We start from the raw sequence: 21,990 nt of genomic DNA, 5'->3' as shown, positions 1-21,990 counted from the left end.
AATGATGCCAGTGAATAATCCCCAGGGTAATTCTTGCCTCCAAGGTTAGCTGCGGGAAAAGAAAGGAGTTAGGGCTTTTTCAGTGAGTGATGGAGACTGGTGTTTCCTGCATGGACATTTCTGGAGGATTAATGTTCAGCCCAGCCAGTTGTCTTGGTTTGTGAGCAGAAGAAAGAGAGATAGAGGGCCTTGTAGCCTGGCTGGGGCCCAGCCGGAGGGCCTGTTCTGTCTCTCACACTGTAGTTAGGGATGGTGGATGCGCAGCCTCTCTTACTTCTGACCCACGCAGGCAGAATTCTGCAGGGCTCAATTGCATATCCTGAAGGAATCCAGAAGGTTGCCCTGGCTCTCCTGCCTTTCTGGGATTTCCTTCCTTTTCCTTACCTTCCAGTGGTAGCTGGCATGGGTGGGCATTGGGCCTGCCCTGGGCCTCTAGGGAGGTTGGCAAGCTCCACAGAAATAGTCCACAGCCTGTTGTCTTGTCATGAGTCTTAGTCTTAAGTTTGGGTCTGGAAATACAGTTGCAGTGATTATGAAGCATCCATGGAACTTGCCAGATAACAGCTTTCTTCTCTGTGGCTGCCTTTCTGAGGGAAGGGACTCTAAAGCAGCACAGGGGGGTGTCTGCCAGTGGTCAGGTGCCATTGAAGGCAGGAGAAACTGAATTATTGGAAAGAGGGATTGGGGTTAGGTATGGAAACCAAAGGCAGGTGGATCAAGTGTGTTCATAGCTGAGAGAAACCAGCTGGACTCTTGGCATGATCTCTTACCTTTTTTTTTCTTAATCTCTTTTTAAAATGTATTTTAAATCATCAAGTAATACATGAATTCATTATTGCTGGGGGAAAGAAGTCAAACAAAATAGAAGAATATGGAATGGGCTGAGTGTGGTGGCTCGTGCATGTAATCCCAGCTCTTTGAGAGACCAAGGTAGAAGGATTACTTGAGGCTAGGAGTTCAAGAACAGCCTGGGCAACATAGCAAGAGCCCATCTCTACCAAAAAATAAAAAATAAAAAGACTATGCAATGAAAAGAAAAGATCTGCCTGAGCCCCCATCATTTTCTACTCCTCTGCAGACGTGGCCTTTGGGATCAGTTTGGTATGTGTCTTTGCAGACTTTCCTCTGTGCATTTATAGACAGCTATAGACACAGGTACATAAAGAGGGTTTTTTGTTTGTTTGTTTATGTAGGTAAATGGCATTCTCCTTTAAGTAGCATTCTTTGGCTTGCTGTTTTTCACTTAATGATTTTGTCTTGAGATAATTTTTTAATAGCTCTGTAACATCCAGTGGTTTGGACTAGGTACAGCCCTGCTGATGGGCATTGAGGTTGCCCTTGGTTATTTTGGCACTTTATTTATATATTTATTTTTTGAGATAGAGTCTCACTCTGTCACCTAGGATAGAGCGCAGTGGTGTGATCTCGGCTCACTGCAACCTCCACCTCCTGGGTTCAAGCAATTCTGTCACCTCAGCCTCCTGAGTAGCCAGGATTATAGGCGTGCGCTACCATGCCCGCCTAATTTTTGTATTTTTGGTAGAGAGTAGAGACAGGGTTTCACCACATTAGCTAGGCTGGTCTTGAACTCCTGACCTCAAGTGATTTGCCCACCTCGACCTCCCAAAGTGCTGTGATTACAGGTGTGAGCCACTGCGCCCAGCCTATTTTGTCACTTTAAATGTAAGAGCCTTGCAGCCGGGCCTGGTGGCTCATGCCTGTAATCCCAGCACTTTGGGAGGCTGAGATGGGAGGATCACTTGAGGTCAGGAGTTTGAGACCAGGCTGGTCAATAGTAATAAATAATAAAAATAATAATTAGTAAATAAAAAAGTAATAATAAATAGTAAATAAATAAAATGGAAGAGCCTTGCATATCCCTCCACATATTCTTGTACACACATGCTGGAGTTTTATAGAGTAGATTCCACGTGGTGGGATTTGCTGGGTCAGGGGGCGTATGCATTTTACGCCTTTGGCAGGTATTTCCAAGTTGCCCTTCAGGCAGGCCACACCAACCTACAGGCCTCCCAGCAGGGGGTCCAAGTACTTCCTGGGGCTGCTGGCTTTGGACTTTGTTGCTGCTGCTGCCAGGTCACTAACAGGGTGCATCAGATTGGGCCACTTGCTCACTGAGGCAGTCACTCGAGGCATGTCCTTGTCCCAGAGCGCTGACTGAGGTAAGAGAGCCCCTCTTCATGAAAGTTATGCCACCCTTGCCTTTGGACCTGTTGGGAGCCTCAGAGTGCAAAATGAGACATTTCGAGTTTTACTAAGAGTGAAGTGTCACCTCCTCATAGAGACCTTTCATGAGGTCCCCTTGTCCCACTGTCTTTTTCTCAGCCTTGCATGTCCTGCGCAGCCCAAACCCAGCCCCTGCTTCTGTGTCTTCCATCGAGATGTATGGGATTTGGGGACATGTTCTCAGTTCCATATCCTGCTGTGAGCTAGGAAGGTGCCTGGTATTCACCTGCCTCATTTTCTCCTCCTTGGGCAAGACAAAGCAGAGCTCTCGTAGGAACCAGATGAGTACAGATTTCAAGGAAGTATCTAGAACCTTGATATCATTGCTGAAATCAAGAGCTGAATATAGAGAACATCTTGGCTTATAGATTGTTTTTTAAATCCTGCTCTGTTTGAGTTGTTCAGTGCCATACCCTATTACAGAACAAATTATGTGTGGATTATTAGTTATACCGGCAGGTAAACCAGTGACTAAGGCCCCATCCTTTACCCTGGGAGCTATTATTTTTCTGCCTGTGGCATGGTTCATTTGCTAATTATGGTTGTTCCTCAGAGTCAGGAAATGACAACAGTAAACCATCCATGGTGGGGGGTGCGTCTGAGTGTGAGAGAACGAAGGAGGGATTGAGACCAGTGGATTGCTCGAGGGCCACCCCCACTTCCTCAAGTGATTTAACTTCTCTAGGTTGCAGTTTCCTTATCTCAAAAACTGGGATGATGACCCACAGCTTCCAGGGTGTTGAGAGGATTGGACGTAACTTGTGGGTCCTGTTGCCATTACTCATGTGTGTTGACATGGGAAACAGCAAGAGCAACATGCTCTTCAAATACCCAGAGCAGATTCCTGGAGAGACAGTCCATGAACCAAAGGAAGCAGTTTTTTTTTAACCCTTTTATTTTGTGAGTCAGTGACCAGCAGATGGAAAATATTAATCAGGGATTACATATAAACAAAAAGGAACTTGTTTAAATTTAGCTTTTTTAAAAGAGTAGGGCAAAGTGTCACACTCACCTTCATTCTGTTTAAAAACAGAGAACATAAGAAAATCTTCTCCTAAAATTACAATTAATAGTGGCTTATGCGGCCAGGCACGGTGGCTCACACCTGTAATCCCAGCACTTTGGGATCATGAGGTCAGGAGATCAAGACCATCCTGGCTAACACGGTGAAACCCCATCTCTACTAAAAATACAAAAATTATCTGGATGTGGTGGCACGCGCCTGTAGTCCCAGCTATTCGGGAGGCTGAGGTAGAAGAATCGCTTGAACCCTGAAGGTGGAGGCTGCAGTGAGCCAAGATCGTGCCACTGCACTCTAGCCTGGGCGACAGAGCGAGACTGCGTCTCAAAAAAAAATAAAAATAAAAATAAATAACAGTGGCTCATGTTTCAGGAGAGCTTACTAGGGGCTGGCCCCACGTGATCCCTATAATCTTCTGATCACATGCTCAGATGGCCTTCCGAACCATTCTGTGTGCATTTACATAAACTCATAGGCTCATGGAGAGAGAGGCTTGTTTGTGTGTGGGTATGTGTGTTTTATTATTGACATAATGATGAAAGTAGGACTTTTTTCCCTTTTAGTAAAATGTCTTGGTGAACTTTCCTTGCTCATATGTGAGAGAGGAACCTCCTCTTTATTTGAGTCCTGCATATGTGAACTCACCACACTTTATGTAACTACTCTACTGACAGCCCTTTACGTTGTTTTCCTTTTTTTCTTTAGTTATAAGGAATTTACTCTTCATAACAGCCCTTTGAAGGAAGTACTATTATTAACTCATGATACAAATGAGGAAACTGAGGCTTGGAAGGGTTAGAGACTTAACCAAACTCACTAAGCTGTGAAGGGGTGTATTTATCCACAGTCTTGTTTGTCACATCCTCTTAGTAGACTGTGGGTTCCATTAGGGCGAGCCCTGGGTCTGTCTTCTTCATGGCTGTATCCCCAGCACCAAGAAGAATATTCAGTGACTACTTACTGATGACAAATTGAATGAGCTGGCATCAGAAACCACATTTTATGACCAATGCTCTAACACAGTTCTGTACACCCTGACCTCCCCGTGCCAATCCATGTTTTGGTCTGATTTGGGCCTCTGGCTAGTCTACTGGATTCCTAGGGGGTCAGAGCCAGAGCCCCCTTACCCTTGTATCCCAGTAGCTGGCCTGAGAGCCCCACTCCTGCCCTGTGTCTACATCTAAAGCAGACTTCTCATCTGCCTGCCCTTCCTTTTTTAAATTTTATTTTAGTAGGCCGGTTGCAGTAGCTCATGCCTGTAATCCCAACACTTTGGGAGGCTGAGGCGGGCAGATCGCTTGAGCTTAGGAGTTCGAGACCAGCCTGGGCAACATGGCAAAACCCCATCTCTACAAAAAAATACAAAATTAACCGGGTGCAGTGGCATGCTACCTGTAATCCCAGCTACTCAGGAGGCTGAGGCAGGAGAATCGCTTAAGCCCAGTAGGCGAAGGTTGCAGTGAGCCAAGATCATGCCACTACACTCCTTCCTGGGTGACAGGAGTGAAAATGCTATCTTAAAAAATTTTTTTTTAATTTTATTTCATTTTTTTTTCTTTTTGAGACAGGGTCTTGCTCTGTTGCCCAGGCTGGAGTGCAGTGGCATAGTCACAGCTCACTGCAGCCTCAAACTCTTAGGCTCAAGAGGTCCTCCCACCTCAGCCTCCCAAGTAGCTGGAACTACAGGCACACCCCCACACCTGGCTACTTTTTAAATTTTTGGTAGAGACAGGGTCTTGCTATGTTGTTACGAGCTCGAACTCCTGAGCTCAAGCCAAACTCCTGCCTCAGCCTCCCAAAGTGCTAGGATTACAGGTGTCAGCTGCTGCACCTGGCCAACCACCCACCCTTCCAAGCAGGATCTGGATCATCTGGAACCCTACTCCTCAAGCCACTGCCTATTTGCCATGAGGGGCCAGCCCTGACCCCTCCCTGTACTGCAGACCCTCAGATACTGGGCTGGCCTTGCATTGGCCATTCTCCTTTCTGTTTTGAGTGAGGCCTGAAGCCCGAGGTCTGACACCAACCTCCTGCGTGCTGCCTGTCCCCTGCCTGGGACTCACTGTTCACTGCAACACAGATGAAACCACAATCCTGTCTCCCGGAGTTGCCTCTCAGTTGGCCTGGTGTGTCATTCTGGGAAATGGGACCTATGAGGAAATGCTTGGAGATGTGTTGGGTGGGTCATTAGTGGCTGAGTGGTGTGTAGCCCCCATTTGGGGTTGGCTCGAGACCCATTTCAGGTTTCTTCCTGCAGGTTGTGTGTGGCCTGGGCTGTGCAAGATCCCAGGTCTGTGTGTGGGAAGGCTCGTTCCTTCCGACATGCGGTGCCTGTGGCCAACCTGGAGCCCTTGTCCTCATCCTGCTGGATGTGCATGTTTACTTTGCTTTTCCCAACTAGTGTCATTCTGTCAAGGTCTTAGTTCATTCCTTTTTCCTTCCAGCAGTGAGCATCCCAAGCTTGTCCCTCACAGGCCCTTCCCAGCCTATTCTCTTCCGCAACAACCAGAGTGACAGGAAGAGCCCAGGCTACATACAGCAGGACAAAGGCCACAGAAGGCCAGGGCTCTGGAAGCCCAAACTCTATAGCGACTCCAGCCCTATCTGTCCTGGCTCGCTGGCCTCAGGCACATCCCGTAACTCCTGGGAAGCTAATTTATTTATTTGCAAATGTTAATTAGGTTCCTACTATTCACCAGGCACTCTGCGAGGGGTGAATGAGACAGAGGTGTGCTTCCAAGGAGCCCTCGGTCTGTGGAGAGAAAGGAAAAGACATGGGCAGGACAGGGCAGCCTGACGAGCTGGGAGCCCAGAGCTGGGCTGTTAAGGAGGCTTCCTGGGGAAGGTGGCCTCTAAGTGGGGTCCTGAGGGATGGGTAGGATCTAACTGGGTTCTATGATTTTAGGTAGCAAGACCTGGGTGGGGGTGAAGGAGGAAGAGAGAGAGAGAGAGAGAGGAGGAAGGAGGGAGCAAAGGAGGAACACCGTGATGCTGGGAGCTCAGTGGGACTGGCTGTACCACTTGAGAGGGAATGAGGGCAATTCAGACAGCAGTGGTCAGACCACAGGCCTTCAAGGGCCTCTTATGCAGAGGTCCAGACTGCACCTTTGGCTTTAAGCGCTGAGGACAAATGTGATCAGATCCATGCTCTGAAAACCTCACTCTGCTGGGAAGAGCAGAGGTAAGAGGTGTGAGCCTGGCATCCAGGGCACCAGGGACGAGGCTAGGGGAGGTTGAAATCTGGGGGAGGTGGTGGCGGCCTCAGTTTCCTCAAACTGGGAAGGTGGTTGTGAGGACTGAATGTGGGAAAAGTGCCATGTAAGTGAAAAGTGCCATGTAAGGGACAGTTACTTGTAGCCTTATCCTCAGCCTCACCTTGTGACCTCTCAGACCCTGAAACTGAGGTCCAGAGATTTCACTTGTTACTTTGCATCTTCAGAGCTGGAGGGTGGAGTTTTCTCCTCCACCATTTCCTCCTACATAATGTCCGCTCCGGCCTGTGGGTTGCCAGGTTATGCCAAAGTGCTGTCCAGCTCCACAGTCGGCCGCCAGACTCCTCTGCCTCCCAGCTTCCCAGATCCCAGGCAGGTGGGCAGAGGCTGCTGCACTTTGCCAACTGTGATGGCCACATGCATTCCCCCCAGCGTGGGCTGACTGTCAAATGTCAGTGTCCGTGTCCCCAACAGCAGCAGGAGGCCTGGGGAACCAGGACATGCCTGGGTAATAGCACCTGCTTCTCTAGGAATCTGCAGCCCTGATGGTGGCCAAGGCTGCTGTCCTGAGCCCAGTAGTTTCAAGACACACTGTATTAACAACCTCTACTGGCTTTTCACAAAAAAAGTCAATCTCTCTCTCTCTCCACTGAGTGACACAGCTGTGAACTGGGGAGAGCAGCCTCCGCAGGGTGTAAAGCTACCTGAGGTGTCAGCACAGGCCTGGCATGGAGCAGGACTCAGTTCTGAGCAGGACTCAGTTCATGTGGGTGCAGACCCTAGGGGGTTGTGGAAGAACTCAGGGTTGGGCCTCTGACAGGTAGGACTGGCCCCTAACTCTTCACTTCCTACCATGTGACCTTTTGCAGGGCCCATAACCCCTGAGCTTCCCTTCTCTAAGTAGGCATTGTCAGCCCTACCCTGGGGTGTTGGAAAGGGACAATATTGTTTTTTTGTTAAAGGGCCTGGACCAGGGCAGACACTCAGAAGATATTCATTTCCCTGTCTCTCCATCCTGCCCTGCACTAGAGCATGTTCTGAGGGTTTCATTCTACTTCTGATTCATCCTGTCTGTCCCTGGTCACCCCTTTATCAGCTAGCTGCCCCATGAGCTCTTCATCATGGTCCCAGAGGGAGGTGGCCCTGGAGCCCTCATGGCTGCCATAGAGAGGAATGTGGACCGAGCCGTCCCTGGGGGCAGCACTGAGAGGGTACAGACCAGCAAACAACTCAGAGAGAGCTGGCCCTGTGCTGGGCCTGGGGCCATAGAACTGGAGCAAATGCAGCCCCATTTGGTTGGGAGGCCAGTGGGCAGTGACTTCACTTCAGGGTCCATGTAACAATGCAGGATTAGAGAAGACTCCTGGCAGGAGATGAGCCTCTGAGGGATAGGTGGGAGCTGCAGCGCTGCTGGGCAGGGCAGGGGGAGCCAGGGAACTTCTGAGCAGGCAAGCGTGCTTGTATGTGTGTATCTGTGTGTGTGTGAGTGCAGTGCGAGCGTGTGAGCAGTGAGCATGCGTGTATGTGTGTGCATCTGTGTGTGTGAGCATGTGTGTGTAAGCATTGCAAGCTTGCATGTATGTGTGCACGTGTGTGTGTGTACCTGTGAGTGCAATGTGAGCGTGTCTGAGCAGTGCAAGCATGTGTGTGCACCTGTGTGTGCAAGCATGTGTGTGCACCTGTGTGTGCAAGCATGTGTGAGCAGTGTGCGTGTGTGTGCACCTGTGTGTGTGTGTGTGTGTGTGTGTGTACAGAGAGGTGGCTGCAGGAAGAGAAGAGGGCAAGTCTGAGAAGGGGATTGGCAAGGCAGTATTTCAGCCACATTGGGTGGGATCCAGAGACCTGAGGACACAGAGTGACATGTTCTGGGGTCCTAACTGGCACAAAGACTAGAGGAGCCCGGCCGGGTGCCGTGGCTCATGCCTGTGATCTCAGCACTGGGAGGCTGAGGTGGGCAGATCATGAGGTCGGGAGATCGAGACCATCCTGGCTATCATGGTGAAACCCCGTCTCTACTAAAAATACAAAAAAAGAAAAAACTAGCCGGGCGTGGTGGCGCACTCTTGTAGTCCCAGCTTCTCGGGAGGCTGAGGCAGGAGCATCACTTGAACCGCGGAGGTTGCAGTGAGCTGAGATCACACCATTGCATTCCGGCCTGGGTGACAGAGCGAGACTTCGTCTCAAAAAAAAAACTAGAGGAGCCCAGCATTGTTGGTAACAAGCTAGAGCCTATTACTGTCATTTTCCAGATGAGGAAAATGCAGCCCAGGGGACAGGAAGAGACTTAACATCACACAGCCACTGACTTGCCCATGCAAATTCCACAGCCCCTTGCCCAACTCGCCCCTGTCCAGACTGGGCAAAGGGGCTCTGGGTCTGCAGCTGCTGTGTTGGCTGCACCCTAGGGCCTCTGGGAAATCCCTGCTCTCCTCACGGCCCAAATGGAAAGCCCCAAGGTCAGAAGAGGTTGTCCTGGCTACAGGCTTCCCTCTGAAAGGGCCAGGCCTTTCGGCCAGCCTGGTGTCCTCTCCCTGGGGGCAGGGTGCCCACTCAGGACTGATGACGCCCAGGGCTGTGTGCCCAAGCCGCTCACAGGGCTCTTCCCGCCACCCCCTTTATCCTCCAGATTTCCACACACACAGCAGAGTTGACAGCTTTAGCATTGGACACCCATATACATACCCACCAGCGGGAGTCCACCATTCACATCTTCAGGTACTTCTTCCATCATCCCTCAGTCCATCTTACTTTTTTAGGGTATTTCAAATTGAAATGCAGACATCAGTACATTTCCTGCTAAATATTTCAGCATGTGTATCATTTTCTTATGTAAAATTTATTATACAGGGAAAAGTGCAAATCTTTTGTGTACATTTGCCAAAGTTCTCTTTCACTCAGCAAAATATTTTGAGTTTGTTACATACAACAATAGGTCATTGCTGTTAATTTTTTTTCCTGTTTCAAGAGCTGGAGTTTTGCTCTGTTGCCCAGGTCGACCTCCTGGGCTTAAGGGATCCCCTTGCCTCGGCTTCCCGAGTAGCTGGAATTACAGGCACAAGCCACCATTCCCAGCTAGTTCATTTATTTTTTAAATAAACTTTTTATTTTAGAATCACTTTAGATTTATAGAAAAGTTGCAGAGATAGAACAGAGTTCCTGTAAGCCCCCACCTAGTTGCCTAAGTTGTTAACATCTTATATGTTACCATGATGTGTTTGTCAAAACTAAGACACTCACCCTGATACATTACTATTAGTCTGCAACACTAGGATGGATTTGGATTTCCTGTTGTTCCAGTCACAGCCTCTTTCTCTACCAGGACCCCATCGAAAGGTCCACGTTACATGTAAGGTCACATCTCCCCAGTGTCTTCTGCTTTTCTTCTTAGTCTTTCCTGACTTCTCATGACCTTGACAGTTGGGGAGCGCTGGCCAGGTATCTTGTAGAATGTCACCCAATTTAGGTTTGTCCCCCATTTAGGTTTGTCTGATGCTTTTCTTAGGATTATCCTGGGGTTGTGGGTCTTTAGAAAGAACACCCCAGGCAAAGTGCCCTTCTCATCACATCTATTGAGGGTACATGCTAGCCACGTGATTTCAAGCTGATGTTAACCTCCACCACGTGGTTAAGATAGTGTTGGCCAGGTCTCTCCACTGTAAAGTCACTCTTTTCCCTTTCCCTGCTCCTCAGGAGGAAGTGAATAACCAAGTCTAGACCACCCTAGGCTTAGGGGATGCAGAGTGGACAAGAATTAAGCTCCTTCTATGGGAGGGGGATATAACTACCTACATTGTTTGGAATTCTTCTGGAAGGAAGATTTATCTCCCCCCCCCCCCCACCACTGATGTATTGATTCATTGATTTATTGGCTGATTTGTTTTAATTGAAGCTTTATTTTTTATTATTATTTTTTGAGACGCAGTTTCGCTCTTGTTGCCTAGGCTGGAGTGCAATGGCGCATCTCTGCCTCCCAGGTTCAAACCATTCTCCTGCCTCAGCCTCCCAGGTAGCTGGGATTACAGGCATGCACCACCATGCCCTGCTAATTTTGTATTTTTAGTAGAGACGGGGTTTCTCCACGTTGGTCAGGCTGGTCTCGAACTCCCAACCTCAGGTGATCCGCCTGCTTCGTCCTCCCAAAGTGCTGGGATTACAGGCATGAGCCACCGCACCTCGCCGAAGTTTTATTTTTATCAATGGAATACATGTATGTAGTTTGCAAAGTTAAGGCTTATAGGGGAAAAGAATAGCTACCTAAAGTCTTACTGTTATTTCTGTTGGTACTTCTAAATAACATGCTTACTCTTCTATGTGTACTTTTTTCTGTTTTATATTAGGTTGGATCATATGAAATTGCCAGTATTCAACCATTTTTTTATCTGCAAAACTGGCAATTTCATATGGTCCAACCTAATAACCTAATCTTTTCCTTCCTGCTTCTTGTCCAGATGATTATTGTGTGACATGGAGTTGCTTCGTTTTGATTGTTGTGGATTGTGACTGCACCTGCCCCTCAGCTGACCTGGTTCAGGGATCAGCCTCTGAGCTCAGCCCCTGCTTTGGGCTCCTCCTGCCCAGATGGCATCTCGGGCCTGGGTGAGAAAGGGCTGCAGGGTATGAGGTCAGCCTTTGCTGTGATCACTGCCCCCCAGTGGGCCAGCCTGGAGCTGCCAGCTGGGCAGCTGGGGGCAGGGCCTCGGGGGCTGCCTGAGCTCTGTCTGCTTTGCTGACGCTGTGGCCAATCTCGTGCTCATCAGTGATCTGGGCCCCAGGCAGACCACCTTTCTGGGTCCATGGCCATTAGTCCAGTGCTCCAGGTGTAGCCTTAAGCCAACCATTGAACCCTTTGAGTCTCAGTTTCCCCATCTGTTTAAGATGAGGATTGTTCAACCTTCCAGATGGGCTTCTGTGGTGATAGAATGGCAGGTACTTGTCCTGAGGCCATCAGAGCTGCTGGTGACAGGACACCTTCCTGAACTCCTCCAGGCGCCTCTGATCTCTCCTTAGCTGCTGTTATGTTACCTTCAGGTGAGTGAGAAGCTGCCCAGGACAGGGTCTGGAGGTCTAGATCCCAGGCTTAGCTCAACCTGTCTTGCCCCAAGACCATAGCCAAGTGCTCTGTGCCTCAGTCTCCCCATCTGTGCCAGGTGGTTGGTGCCAATCCTCTGAGGCCTCCAGGTGCCTGAGAGCTGCGGCATCTGTAGTGTGAGCCCCTGTCCCCTCATCCTTCTCTGAGGCTGGGCCCTGCCCAACCTGCTCCAGGGACCAGTGGTCTTGGGAAGCTTGGGCTGACTGGGATTGCAGACTCCGGGTCTGGTGTATAGGGCCCTTGGCAAATCCCTATTCCTTTCTGGGCCTCCTTGAAGAGACAGTGGGCTGAGCTTCTAGGCTCCCTTTGATTCTTCTGTGTGTGGCCCAGAATGGGACAGACAGACTGAGCTGGGCACAGAAATACCATAGTGACAGAACCATTCGAAGACCCTGCCCTGATGGAGGCCCCGGGCCAGGGGAGGAGGCACAGTCAGGCTGTCAGCTGAATGGAAAATTACACTTTCGATGAGTCTGTTATCGAGTAGAGATTAGTGGGGCCAAGAACTAATCTGGGGGGCAAGTGATCCTTCCTGAGCCCTGAAGAGTAAGCAGCTGTCAACTAGATGAACGGGGAGAGAACATTCCAGGCAGAAGAAACAGTAAAGATCCTGCCGTGGGGTGAGGTGGAGCTGGGAGAGGGCGGACAGGGACCCTAGCAAGGTCTCAGAGCACGAGGGAGTTCGAGCTTTGCCCTAAGGCATGGGAAGCCTTTGGAGGATTTGAAGGCTGGAAGTAACACCATCAGATGTGGGTTTTGAAAAGCTCCCTCTGGCTGCCAGGGAGAATGGGGTGGGCATGGATTTGACAGCAGGGAGCCCAAGGACCAAGCTTTGCTGTTGTTTAGATGAGATGAGATGACAGTGGCTCTGTCCAGAGTAGTGACTGTGGGGATGGATCGAAAGGGTGGATTTGAGTTTAGGGGGAATTGACAGGTCATGGTGGCTCAATGTATGAGAGAAATGTCAGGGCAATTTTGTGGCCTGGGCACCTGGCTGGAAGATGGGGGCATAGATGCCCAGTGGGAGAAGTGTATTTGACAGAGGGAAGGTGAGGAGTTTGATGTGGACCTGGCTGGGATGGAAGTGGCTGTGGGAGGATGGGGCAGAGGCCTCTGGTTGCACAGGCACCAGGCTGGCATTCGAGGCCAGAGCCTGGGATGGAGGTGTAGACCATGGGTGGGGGCAGGGGGAGTCCAGGCAGCTTCTGAGAGGCCAGACCTTGCAGGGTCAATTATGGGCCCTGAGGTGGGGGCCCTGAGCAGGGCCTCTCCAGTGATTGTGATCCAGAGCCAGGCAGGGGCGTTCCTGTCTTCCAACACCTGCCAGCAGTTCAGGGATCTTGGGTTCAGGGGGAGGTACCCAGCAGTGCCTCACACCCTCTCTCTCCCCCCAGATCCTGCTCATCTCTGATTACTTCTATGCCTTCCTGCGGCGGGAGTACTACCTCACACATGGCCTCTACTTGACTGCCAAGGATGGCACAGAGGCCATGCTCGTGCTCAAGTAGGCCTGGCTGGCACAGGGCTGCATGGACCTCAGGGGGCTGTGGGGCCAGAAGCTGGGCCAAGCCCTCCAGCCAGAGTTGCCAGCAGGCGAGTGCTTGGGCAGAAGAGGTTCGAGTCCAGGGTCACAAGTCTCTGGTACCAAAAGGGACCCATGGCTGACAGCAAGGCCTATGGGGAAGAACTGGGAGCGCCCCAACTTGGACCCCCACTTTGTGGCTCTGCACACCAAGGAGCCCTCTCCCAGACAGGAAGGAGAAGAGGCAGGTGAGCAGGGCTTGTTAGATTGTGGCTACTTAATAAATGTTTTTTGTTATGAAGTCTACCCTGAGACCACATCTGCATTGCACTCCTAGAGGGGGTGGCCCCTAATAATGTTCTGGAACACTACACAGTATGGGTTTCCAGAGCGAGCACCGCGGCCACAGAACACAAGTCTGTGCGCCAGAGCCCGGGGATGGTGCGGGCAGCCCCACCAGCACCCTCCCCACTCCCAAGCAAGCGGCTGGAGGCACAGGGCCAGGCAGGCCTGAGCAATCTTTATTCTGCAGAGGGACAATGACCACAGATCCATACACCACGTGGAGACCGAGGGGCGGGGAGCCAGGGGCCAGTCTTTCAGGGGTGGGCAGGTCCAGGCAGTGGGCAGAGCCTCAGGTGGGTGAGGGGCAGATGGGCAGACAGGCAGGGGCCTAAAAAAAAGATGAACCACACAGCAGGGGTGCTGGGAGCTGCTCCCCACCCTCCCCCATCCCACCAGCCAGCACCCAGAGGGACAACCCTAACATGACCGGCCCAGGATCCACCCAGGGGCAGAGTAGGTGGGTTGGTGCCCTCTGACTAGGGGGGCACATGCCTGCCCAGCCCACCACGGTAGAGGCAGCTCAGTTCAGGAACCAGGAGCTCTCTGGGCAGGGCCTGACTGGGGCCCCCCAACTCCCAGGCCGACCCCCCCTACTGCTGGCTCAGAAGCCGAAGGTTTCCTGGGAGGCGTAGACCATATAGAGGAAGCCGTCCTCGTCTTTCTCCTGCTCGTAGATGTCCGCGATGGGCGTGGACACACTCACCATGCTGTGCTGGTTCACCAGCAGGAAGAAGGCCTGCGTGGGGTTCAGCTGCAGGCGGCGCCTGCAGCCGGCGGGAGAGTATGCAGCTGTGAGGGGCTGGCTGCGGGACGGACATAGCCCTGACCCCCAGAATGATTACCATCCTTTCACACCCATTCTCACCCCAGCTGTCACCTCTGACCCAACACCGACTGCAGCCCCAACCTTGACCTTTCCAGCCGCCCCAGAACAGGGGCCCACCGCCCGGTCCCATCACCCCTGACCCCACTCCCACCCCTTGTCGGCGGAAACCCGGCCCCCCTCCCGACCCTAGCCACCTCCTGGCGGCGGCTGCCCACGCACCGGATGATCTTGACCAACTCGCTCATGTTGACATGGTCCGGGACCAAAAACTTGGTCTTGTCCAGGACGGGCAGCTGCTTCTCACCCTTGTAGCGCTCGATGATCACCTGGGAGCAGGGCGGGCGGGCAGGGGGTCGTGTCGGGGACGCGCGAGGCGGGGGCGGGGCAGGGCTGGGGGTGCGGGACTCACCGGGATTTTGCTGGGGTGCTGGTCGCGGATCTGCTGTACCTCCTTACAGCGGTCGGCTGCGGACAGCGACCAGACCGTGAGGCCGGGTCGGGCCCGGCCCAGGTCCGCCCCGCCTGTCCCCGAGGGGCGGCCCCCGGCCACGCCCCAGCTCCAGCCCCCGCCCCCGGGGCCATCAGGCCCCACAGCCCCTGGCACCTATTGCGGTGGGGAAGCGGGCAGCCCCCGCCCAGGCCGGAGCTGGTCCCAGCCCGAGGGTCCAGCCAGAGCCTGACGTCACGGGGCTGACGTCACCTGCGGCAGTCGGGGTCGGCCGGCGCCCCCACCCCCCTCCCCGGCACCCCTGCCCAGAGCTCGCAGCTCGCCTGCCGGGCCTCACCGAAGCTCCGCCGCTGCTTGAAAGGCCGGTCTGAGGGCATCGCGCGGGCCCGGCTGGGCGCGCAGGCCGGGGCTCTGGGGCGCGGGGATGTGTCTGCGGTTTGGGGGCTCCGGGGGCTCCGTGCCTCGCGCTCAAGGGCTCCGGGGCTCGCGCTGAGCACGGCGGCTGCGGCTGCGGGAGGTAACTCGCCCGGTGACGTCAGGTCACAACATTCCTTAAAGGGGAGGCCAGTGCGCCGCTCCCATTGGGCCGACGCACAACCCGCCCGCCCGGACCCGTGACGTCACGGCGCAGAGAGCCTGGGTCCTCGGACCGGGACGCGAGGGGCGGGGCTTCTGGGCGCGTCACAGTCCCGTGACGTCATGGGCAGCGCGGGAGCTTCTCCCGCGGCCCGAACGCAAGGTAAGGCCCGGAGGGCGGTGGGACCGCTCTGGGCCGATGGAGCGGGCGGGCCAGGCTGCAGCCCCACGGCACCACTTCCCGCCCTCACCGAGTCTGTGTCAGGACTGACGCGGTTCTGGGCGGCGTGGGAAACAGCCGGAGCCAAAGGCCAGGCGCCTTCACGGGGCTTAGGGCGAGAGAAGGGAGAAGGTGCGGGAGGCACAGTCAGACACAGGATAGAACAAGATGCTAGAAATGAACGCCCAGGTTTGAAAAAGAATAATATAATTGAAAAGTAGAGCCATCGAAATTCAGGTCTCAGAGGATGAGGTGAGAAGGCAGAAAAGGACAACAGAAGAGAAATCGTGGACCTGGAGGCTGATCAGAAGCAGCTCACCAGAGAGACAGGTGATGGAGAATAAAAAGGAAAAGGCCACGGATGGCAACGCCAGGAGAACTCGCGGGCCCGAGCAGAGCTCCAGAGGCGAACACTGAAAGACCTGCAGAGACAGTTCCTGAAGAAGAGCTGCCAGAAATGATGCTTAAAATCCAGAGCAGAATGCGCAGACCGAAGATCAACATTTTTTGGGGGGGCGGGGGAGGGGGACGAAGTCTCGTTCTATTGCCAGGCTGGAGTGCGGTGGTGCGATCTCAGCTCACTGCAACCTCTGCCTCCCGGATTCAAGCGATTCTCCTGCCTCAGTCAGCCTCCTGAGTAGCTGGGATTACAGGCGCCTGCCACCACGCCCAGCTAATTATTGTATTTTTAGTAGAGATGGAGTTTCACCATGTTGGCCAGGATGGTCTCGATCTCCTGACCTCGTGATCCACTCGCCTCGGCCTCCCAAAGTGCTGGGATTACAGGTGTGAGCCACCACGCCTGGCCGCCGAAATAATTTTTAAAGAATGTAGTTTAGTAACAAGGACATGGAACCCAAAAGGAAGAAATTTGATGGAAAAATGGTGAGCAAATTGGTAAACATGTGAGTGAATCTAAACAAGCATTTAATATGCAATATGAATAATAATGACTAATTTGTGGGCCACAGAAACAAGATGCATGAGACACAAGAACATGGAAGACTGAGAGGGCAATTTGAGAGGGGGTTAAAGAGACTGAGCATTGTCTGGCTTTGTAAAGTCAGGTGTGTATTTCAGATATTTAAGAGGATCACCAAAAGAATACAAACGGAACTATAACTGCCAGTGCAGAGAAAAGGGTAGTGATGGGTATTAAAACTATAATGGAAGGCAGAAAGGGAGAAAAAGGAAGCAAAGTAAAAGGGATGGTAAATATATAGTACAAAACCAGAGGTAGAAAACGTGGTTTACATTCACCTCTTAAAACACAGATGACCAGATTGGCCAAGAAAAAATAAGATGCAGCTCTATGCTATTTACAAGAGGACATTTAAAACCTAAGGGCACCAAAAAGTAAAACGATGGAAAAAGGTGTACTAGAGAAAAACTAACCAAAAGATGTACCTATAGAAAACTCAGACAAAATAGGCCTTCAGGCAGAAGACACTGGGGATAAGAGGATCAACATGAAATGATGCGAGGAGGAACTCTGTGAAGAGAGGAAAGTTCTGAACTTCTGTGTTCCAGGGTTTTTGTTTTTAAGGCTGAAAATAGGCCAGGTGCAGTGGCTCATGCCAGTAATCCCAGCACTTTGGGAGGCCGAGGTGGGCGGATCACTAGAGGCTGGGAATTCAAGACCAGCCTGGCCAACATGGCAAAACTCTGTCTCTACTAAAAATACAAAGATTAGCTAGCTGGGCTTGGTGGTGCACGCCTGTCATCCCAACTACTCAGGTGGCTGAGGCACAAGAATTGCTTGAACCTGCTAGGCGGACGTTGCAGTGAGCTGAGATTGCGCCATTGCCCTCCAGCCCGGGCAACAGAGTGAGACTCTGTCTCGAAAAAAAAAAAAAAAAAAAAGGCTGAAAATATATTAAGAACACAAGGAGAAATTGCCAAGTCCTCCATCATAGGGAGACATAAGACCGCTCTGAGTAACTAATAAACCAAACAACCAAAAAAAAAGGACATAGAGGATGTTAATACAGTTACTAATCATGATCAATGAACCCCAATAGAATCCTGAACCTGACAGTTAATTTTTTAACTTTTAAAATTTAAATTTCAGACCTGTATGAGACCAACACATTATTTTCAATCACACAAGGAACATTTACAAAAATGACCCAACTACTAGGGTGCACGACAAATCTCAACAGATATCAAATCAGTTTCAACCATATTCTTTGGCCACAGACAAAAGCCACGTAAGCTCCAGCTGTGTGGAAATTTAAACCTATTCTAAATATGAAGTCATATATAAATAAAAATTATTTAGTTCAAACAAAAAATGAGGATACATATACTAAGAAAACTTGGTGGCCGGGCGCAGTGGCTCACGCCTGTAATCCCAGCACTTTGGGAGGCCAAGGCAGGCGGATCACGAGGTCAGGAGATCGAGACCATCCTGGCTAACATGGTGAAACCCCGTCTCTACTAAAAATACAAAAAATTAGCTGGGCGTGGTGGCGGGCGCCTGTAGTTCCAGCTACTCGGGAGGCTGAGGCAGGAGAATGGCGTGAACCTGGGAGGCGGAGCTTGCAGTAAATGGAGATCGCGCCACTGCACTCCAGCCTGGGCGACAGAGCGAGACTCCATCAAAAAAAAAAAAAAGAAAACTTGGGAGGGGGGCCATGGCAGGCCAGGTGTGGTGGTTCATACCTGTAATCCCAGCACTTTGGGGGGCCCAGACTGGAGAATTGCTTGAGCCCAAGAGTTCAAGGCTGCAGTGAGCTGTGATTGCAGCTCTGCATTCCAGCCTCAGTGACAAAATAAGATCCATTTCTTTAAAAAAAAAAAAAAAATCAGATTTATAGCCTTATTACATAGATGTATTACTTAGATAATAAATACAGAAAATCCATGAGCAGAGTTTCAAAGAAATTTAAGAGGAGTAACAGTGTAATCCTAGCACTTTGGGAGGCCCAGGTTGGAGAATCATTTGAGCCCAGAAGTTTGAGACCAGCCTGGGCCACATAGTGAGACCCCGTCTCTACAAAAATGAGAAAACTAGGCCAGGCACAGTGGCTCACGCCTGTAATCCCAACACTTTGGGAGGCTGAGGTGGGCAGATCACTTGAGGCCAGGAGTTCGAGACCAGCCTGGCCAACATGGCAAAACCCTGTCTCTACTAAAAATACAGAAGTTAGCTGGGTGTGGTGGTGCATTCTGTAATCTCAGCTACTTGGGAGGCCGAGGCACAAGAATTGCTTGAATCCGGGAGGCAGAGGTTTCAGTGAGCCAAGATCATGCCACTGCACTCCAGCCTGCGTGACACGAGTGAGACTCTGTCTCAAAAAAAAAAAAAAAAAAAAAAAGAAAATTCGCTGGCTTTGGTGGCACACACCTATAGTCCCAACTACTCAGGAAGGATCGTTTGAGTGACAGAGGCCCTTTCTCAGAAAAACAACAAAAAATGCTGAAAACAAACAAAAAACAACAACAACAACAACAAATAGGCCAGGTGTGGTGGCCCACACCTGTAATCACAGCACTTGGGGAGGCCAAGGCAGGCAGATCACTTGAGTCTAGGAGTTGTAGACCAGCCTGGGCAATATGGTGAAACCCCATCTCTACAAAAAAAAAAAAATACAAAAAATACAAAATACAAAAATTACAAAATACAATATTGTATTTTGTACAAAATACAAAATACAAAAAAATTAGCTGGGTATGGTGGCACGTGTCTGTAGTCCAGCTACGTGGGAGGCTGAGGCATGAGAATTGCTTGAACCAGGGAGATGGAGGTTGTAGTGAGCCAAGATTGTGTCACTACACTCCAGCCTGGCGACAGAGCGAGAGACCCCATCTCAAAAAACAAAAACAGGCCGGGCGCGGTGACTCATGCCTGTAATCCCAGCACTTTGGGCGGCCGAGGCAGGCGGATCATGAGATTAAGAGATTGAGACCATCCTGGCCAACATGGTGAAACCCGGTCTCTACTAAAAATACAAAAATTAGCTGGGCGTGGTGGTGCATGCCTGTAGTCCCAGCTACTTGGGAGGCTGAGGCAGGAGAATCACTTGAACCTGGGAGGCGGAGGTTGCAGTGAACCGAGATCGCGCCACCGCACTCCAGCCTGGTGACAGAGCGAGAGTTTGTCTCAAAAAAAACAAAAAAACAAAAAACCCCAACGTAAACATGTACTTAAAGGTAAAACACTATACTATGTGGTGAAACATGAAATATTCTCTTAAAAGCCAGGAACAAATGGCTAGTAAAGACAATTCAGTATTGTACAGGGGTCCAGAGCACCAAGACAAAAAAAGAGCAAACCTGTCACTCACAGCCAGGAAATCCAAGAGAATCTACACACAGTGAAAGACTGGTAACTACTGAAGGCTGAGGACACCTGATAGGTAATAAGTTTAGAGGAACGTGGAAAGATGGGCTCTTTCCACTGCTGCTGGGAGTGTAACTGACCTCAGCTACACTGGAGAGCAATTTGGCAAAATTGACCCAAACTGAAGATGCCCATGTCTTTCCTACACAACAGGAATTCCGCTGTGTGTGCCCAGGAGCCCAGGGAAACAAGGGTAAGAATGTTTATTGTAACATTTTCATAATAGCAAAAAGTTGGGAACCACCTAAATATCTTATTCAGTAGCTTGCTGTGTGTTCCTACAACAGAACCACACCCTGTTTAATGAAAGATGGAGAGGAGCCGGCAAATGTTTCCCTTAAAGGGCCAGACAGTAAATATTTTAGGCTTTGCAGGCCACGTGGTCTCTGGCAGCCACCTGGTTCTGCTGTAGTGGCCTTAGACAGCCTAAATGGGATTGGCTGGATCTGGATAAAGCTTTATTTGCCAAAACAGACAGACTTAACTGAGGGCCTTAGTTTGCCGACTTTTGATCCAGAGCTGTGTGTCAAACTGGACAAACCTCACACACACAGTGCCACAGAAGATTAAATGTGACCAGGCCCATTGAGAGCAGCCAAAGAACTGGGTCAGCCTTGGGAAGTGATTACACCTGTCTTTTGTCAGACTCAGCCCTGAGCTGAGGCCAGCGTGGAGGAGGAGGGCCCCAAGTCCCAAGCTCTGAGCTCTGCCCCTGCCTGACAGTCAGCAGGGCTGACTTGCCCTCCAGTCCCTCCCCTGCCCCATCGCCCCTGAATCCAGTGGCCTGACCTCTACTTCATGTGTCTGCTTGAATGTCTGACAGACATCTCAAACTTGACCTGTGCACAACAAACCCATGATCTTCCCCTAAAATGTGCTCCAGTTGGAATCTTGTGTCTCCCCTTTTCAGGCCAAAAACCTTTTTCATTTATTTATTTTTTATTTTTGAGATGCAATTTCACTCTTGTCACCTAGGTAGGGAGTGCAATGGCACAATATTGGTGCACTGCAACCTCCGCCACCCACCTTCAAGCAATTCTCCTGCCTCAGCCTCCCGAGTGGCTGGGATTACAGGCACCCGTCACCATGCCCAGCTAATTTTTGTATTTTTGGTAGAGATGGGGTTTCACCATGTTGGCCAGGCTGGTCTCGAACTCCTGGCCTCAGGCGATCCACCTGCCTTGGGCTCCCAAAGTGCTGGGATTATAGGTGTGAGCCATTGTGCCCGGCCTCCTCAGAGTCATTCTTGACTCCTTCCTTTCCTTTACCACCCCCTTCCACCACTCCTGCTCCACACCCAATCCATCCTCAAATCCTGTCTGTTCCACCTTCAAGATTCTCCAGAATCTGACCATGGCTCACCACGGCCGCCACTGCCACCAGGGCCAGAGCCCTGACCACATCTTGCAGAACTGCTGCCATTGTCTCTTTGCTGGTTTTCCTGCCCTGGCCTTGCCTCCTTCAGTCCGCTCTCAGGACAGTGACCACAGCTGTCCTGTCCCCACATACCCCTCTTAGAATAAGAGCCAAGGGCTGATGGATGGTGGCCCAGGAGGCCGTGGGATCTGCCTCCCAGCTACTCCTCTGGCCTCCTGGCTACTCTAGGAATCCCTGTCAGGCTCATGCCCCAGGGCCTTTGCCTGGAACATCCTTCCCCGGGATCTCTGTGTCCCTCACACCCTCACCTCGAGTTTTGGTTCAAGTGTCCCCTCAGGGAGGCCTTCCAATATGCTATATAATTTCTCTGGGCATTTTATTATGAAAGCATTCAAACACACTTGAAATAATGGTAGTGGTCCCCCTTACACCCAGTTACATTCTGCCATTAACAGTTGGCTCTGCTAGGTCCAGAGGCTCACGCCTGTAACCCAAGCACTTTTCAAAGGCCAAGGCAGGTGGATCACCTGAGGTCAGGAATTTGAGACCAGCGTGGCCAACCTGGCGAAACCCTGTCTCTACTAAAAATACAAAAATTAGCTGGGTGTGGCAGCGCTCGCCTGTAATCCCAGCCACTGGGGAGGCTGAGGCAGGAGAATCGCTTGAACCTGGAAGGTGGAGATTGCAGTGAGCCGAGATCGCACACTGCACTCTAGCCTGGGTGACAGAGATTTTGAGATTCCGTCCCAAAAACAGTTGGCTCCA

General features: G+C 51.2%; 2 protein-coding genes across 4 annotated transcripts in view; one reads left to right on the top strand and one right to left on the bottom strand.

The window, feature by feature from the left end:
- Positions 1-13,394, top strand: part of PIGU (phosphatidylinositol glycan anchor biosynthesis class U) — a 112,555-nt gene extending 99,161 nt beyond the window's left edge. Inside the window, exons 12-13 of one of the 2 annotated variants that reach the window (XR_010132227.1) lie at positions 11,376-11,505; positions 12,961-13,076. Coding sequence is in view for 1 of the 2 variants with exons in the window: in XM_004062039.5 (XP_004062087.1) it covers positions 12,961-13,074 (114 nt within the window). In the remaining variant the exon portion in view is untranslated. Of the gene's footprint in view, positions 1-11,375; positions 11,506-12,960 lie in introns of both variants that reach the window. The other variant, XM_004062039.5, reaches the window with a different exon arrangement.
- Positions 13,395-13,587: 193 nt separating this feature from the next.
- On the bottom strand, positions 13,588-16,681 carry MAP1LC3A (microtubule associated protein 1 light chain 3 alpha). 2 transcript variants are annotated; one of them, XM_019017575.3, is made up of 5 exons: positions 15,045-15,358; positions 14,669-14,724; positions 14,479-14,585; positions 14,028-14,197; positions 13,588-13,761 (listed from the first exon to the last, which is right to left on the bottom strand). In XM_019017575.3, the coding sequence occupies exons 1-4, from the start codon at positions 15,082-15,084 to the stop codon at positions 14,035-14,037; spliced, it is 366 nt and encodes a 121-aa protein (XP_018873120.1). In that variant the 5' UTR covers positions 15,085-15,358; the 3' UTR covers positions 13,588-13,761; positions 14,028-14,034. The 2 variants fall into 2 exon arrangements, with proteins under 2 accessions (XP_018873120.1, XP_055229336.1); XM_055373361.2 differs by having other exon boundaries at positions 13,588-14,197; positions 15,045-16,681.
- Between the last annotated feature and the right edge of the window lie 5,309 nt (positions 16,682-21,990).

Source organism: Gorilla gorilla, chromosome 21 (assembly GCF_029281585.2).
Source record: "Gorilla gorilla gorilla isolate KB3781 chromosome 21, NHGRI_mGorGor1-v2.1_pri, whole genome shotgun sequence".
NCBI classification, from domain to species: domain Eukaryota; kingdom Metazoa; phylum Chordata; class Mammalia; order Primates; family Hominidae; genus Gorilla; species Gorilla gorilla.
The sequence above is the reverse complement of the archived record's forward strand: the minus strand, read 5'-3'. Positions and strand labels throughout refer to the sequence as shown.

Coding starts and splice junctions, on each gene's coding strand:
- MAP1LC3A (XM_055373361.2), bottom strand. CDS start 15,084: ATGCCCTCAGACCGGCCTTTCAAGCAGCGGCGGAGCTTCG. Junction 14,725..15,044: donor CAAGCAGCGGCGGAGCTTCG/GTGAGGCCCGGC, acceptor CGCTGTCCGCAG/CCGACCGCTGTAAGGAGGTA. Junction 14,198..14,478: donor GAGTTGGTCAAGATCATCCG/GTGCGTGGGCAG, acceptor CGCCGGCTGCAG/GCGCCGCCTGCAGCTGAACC.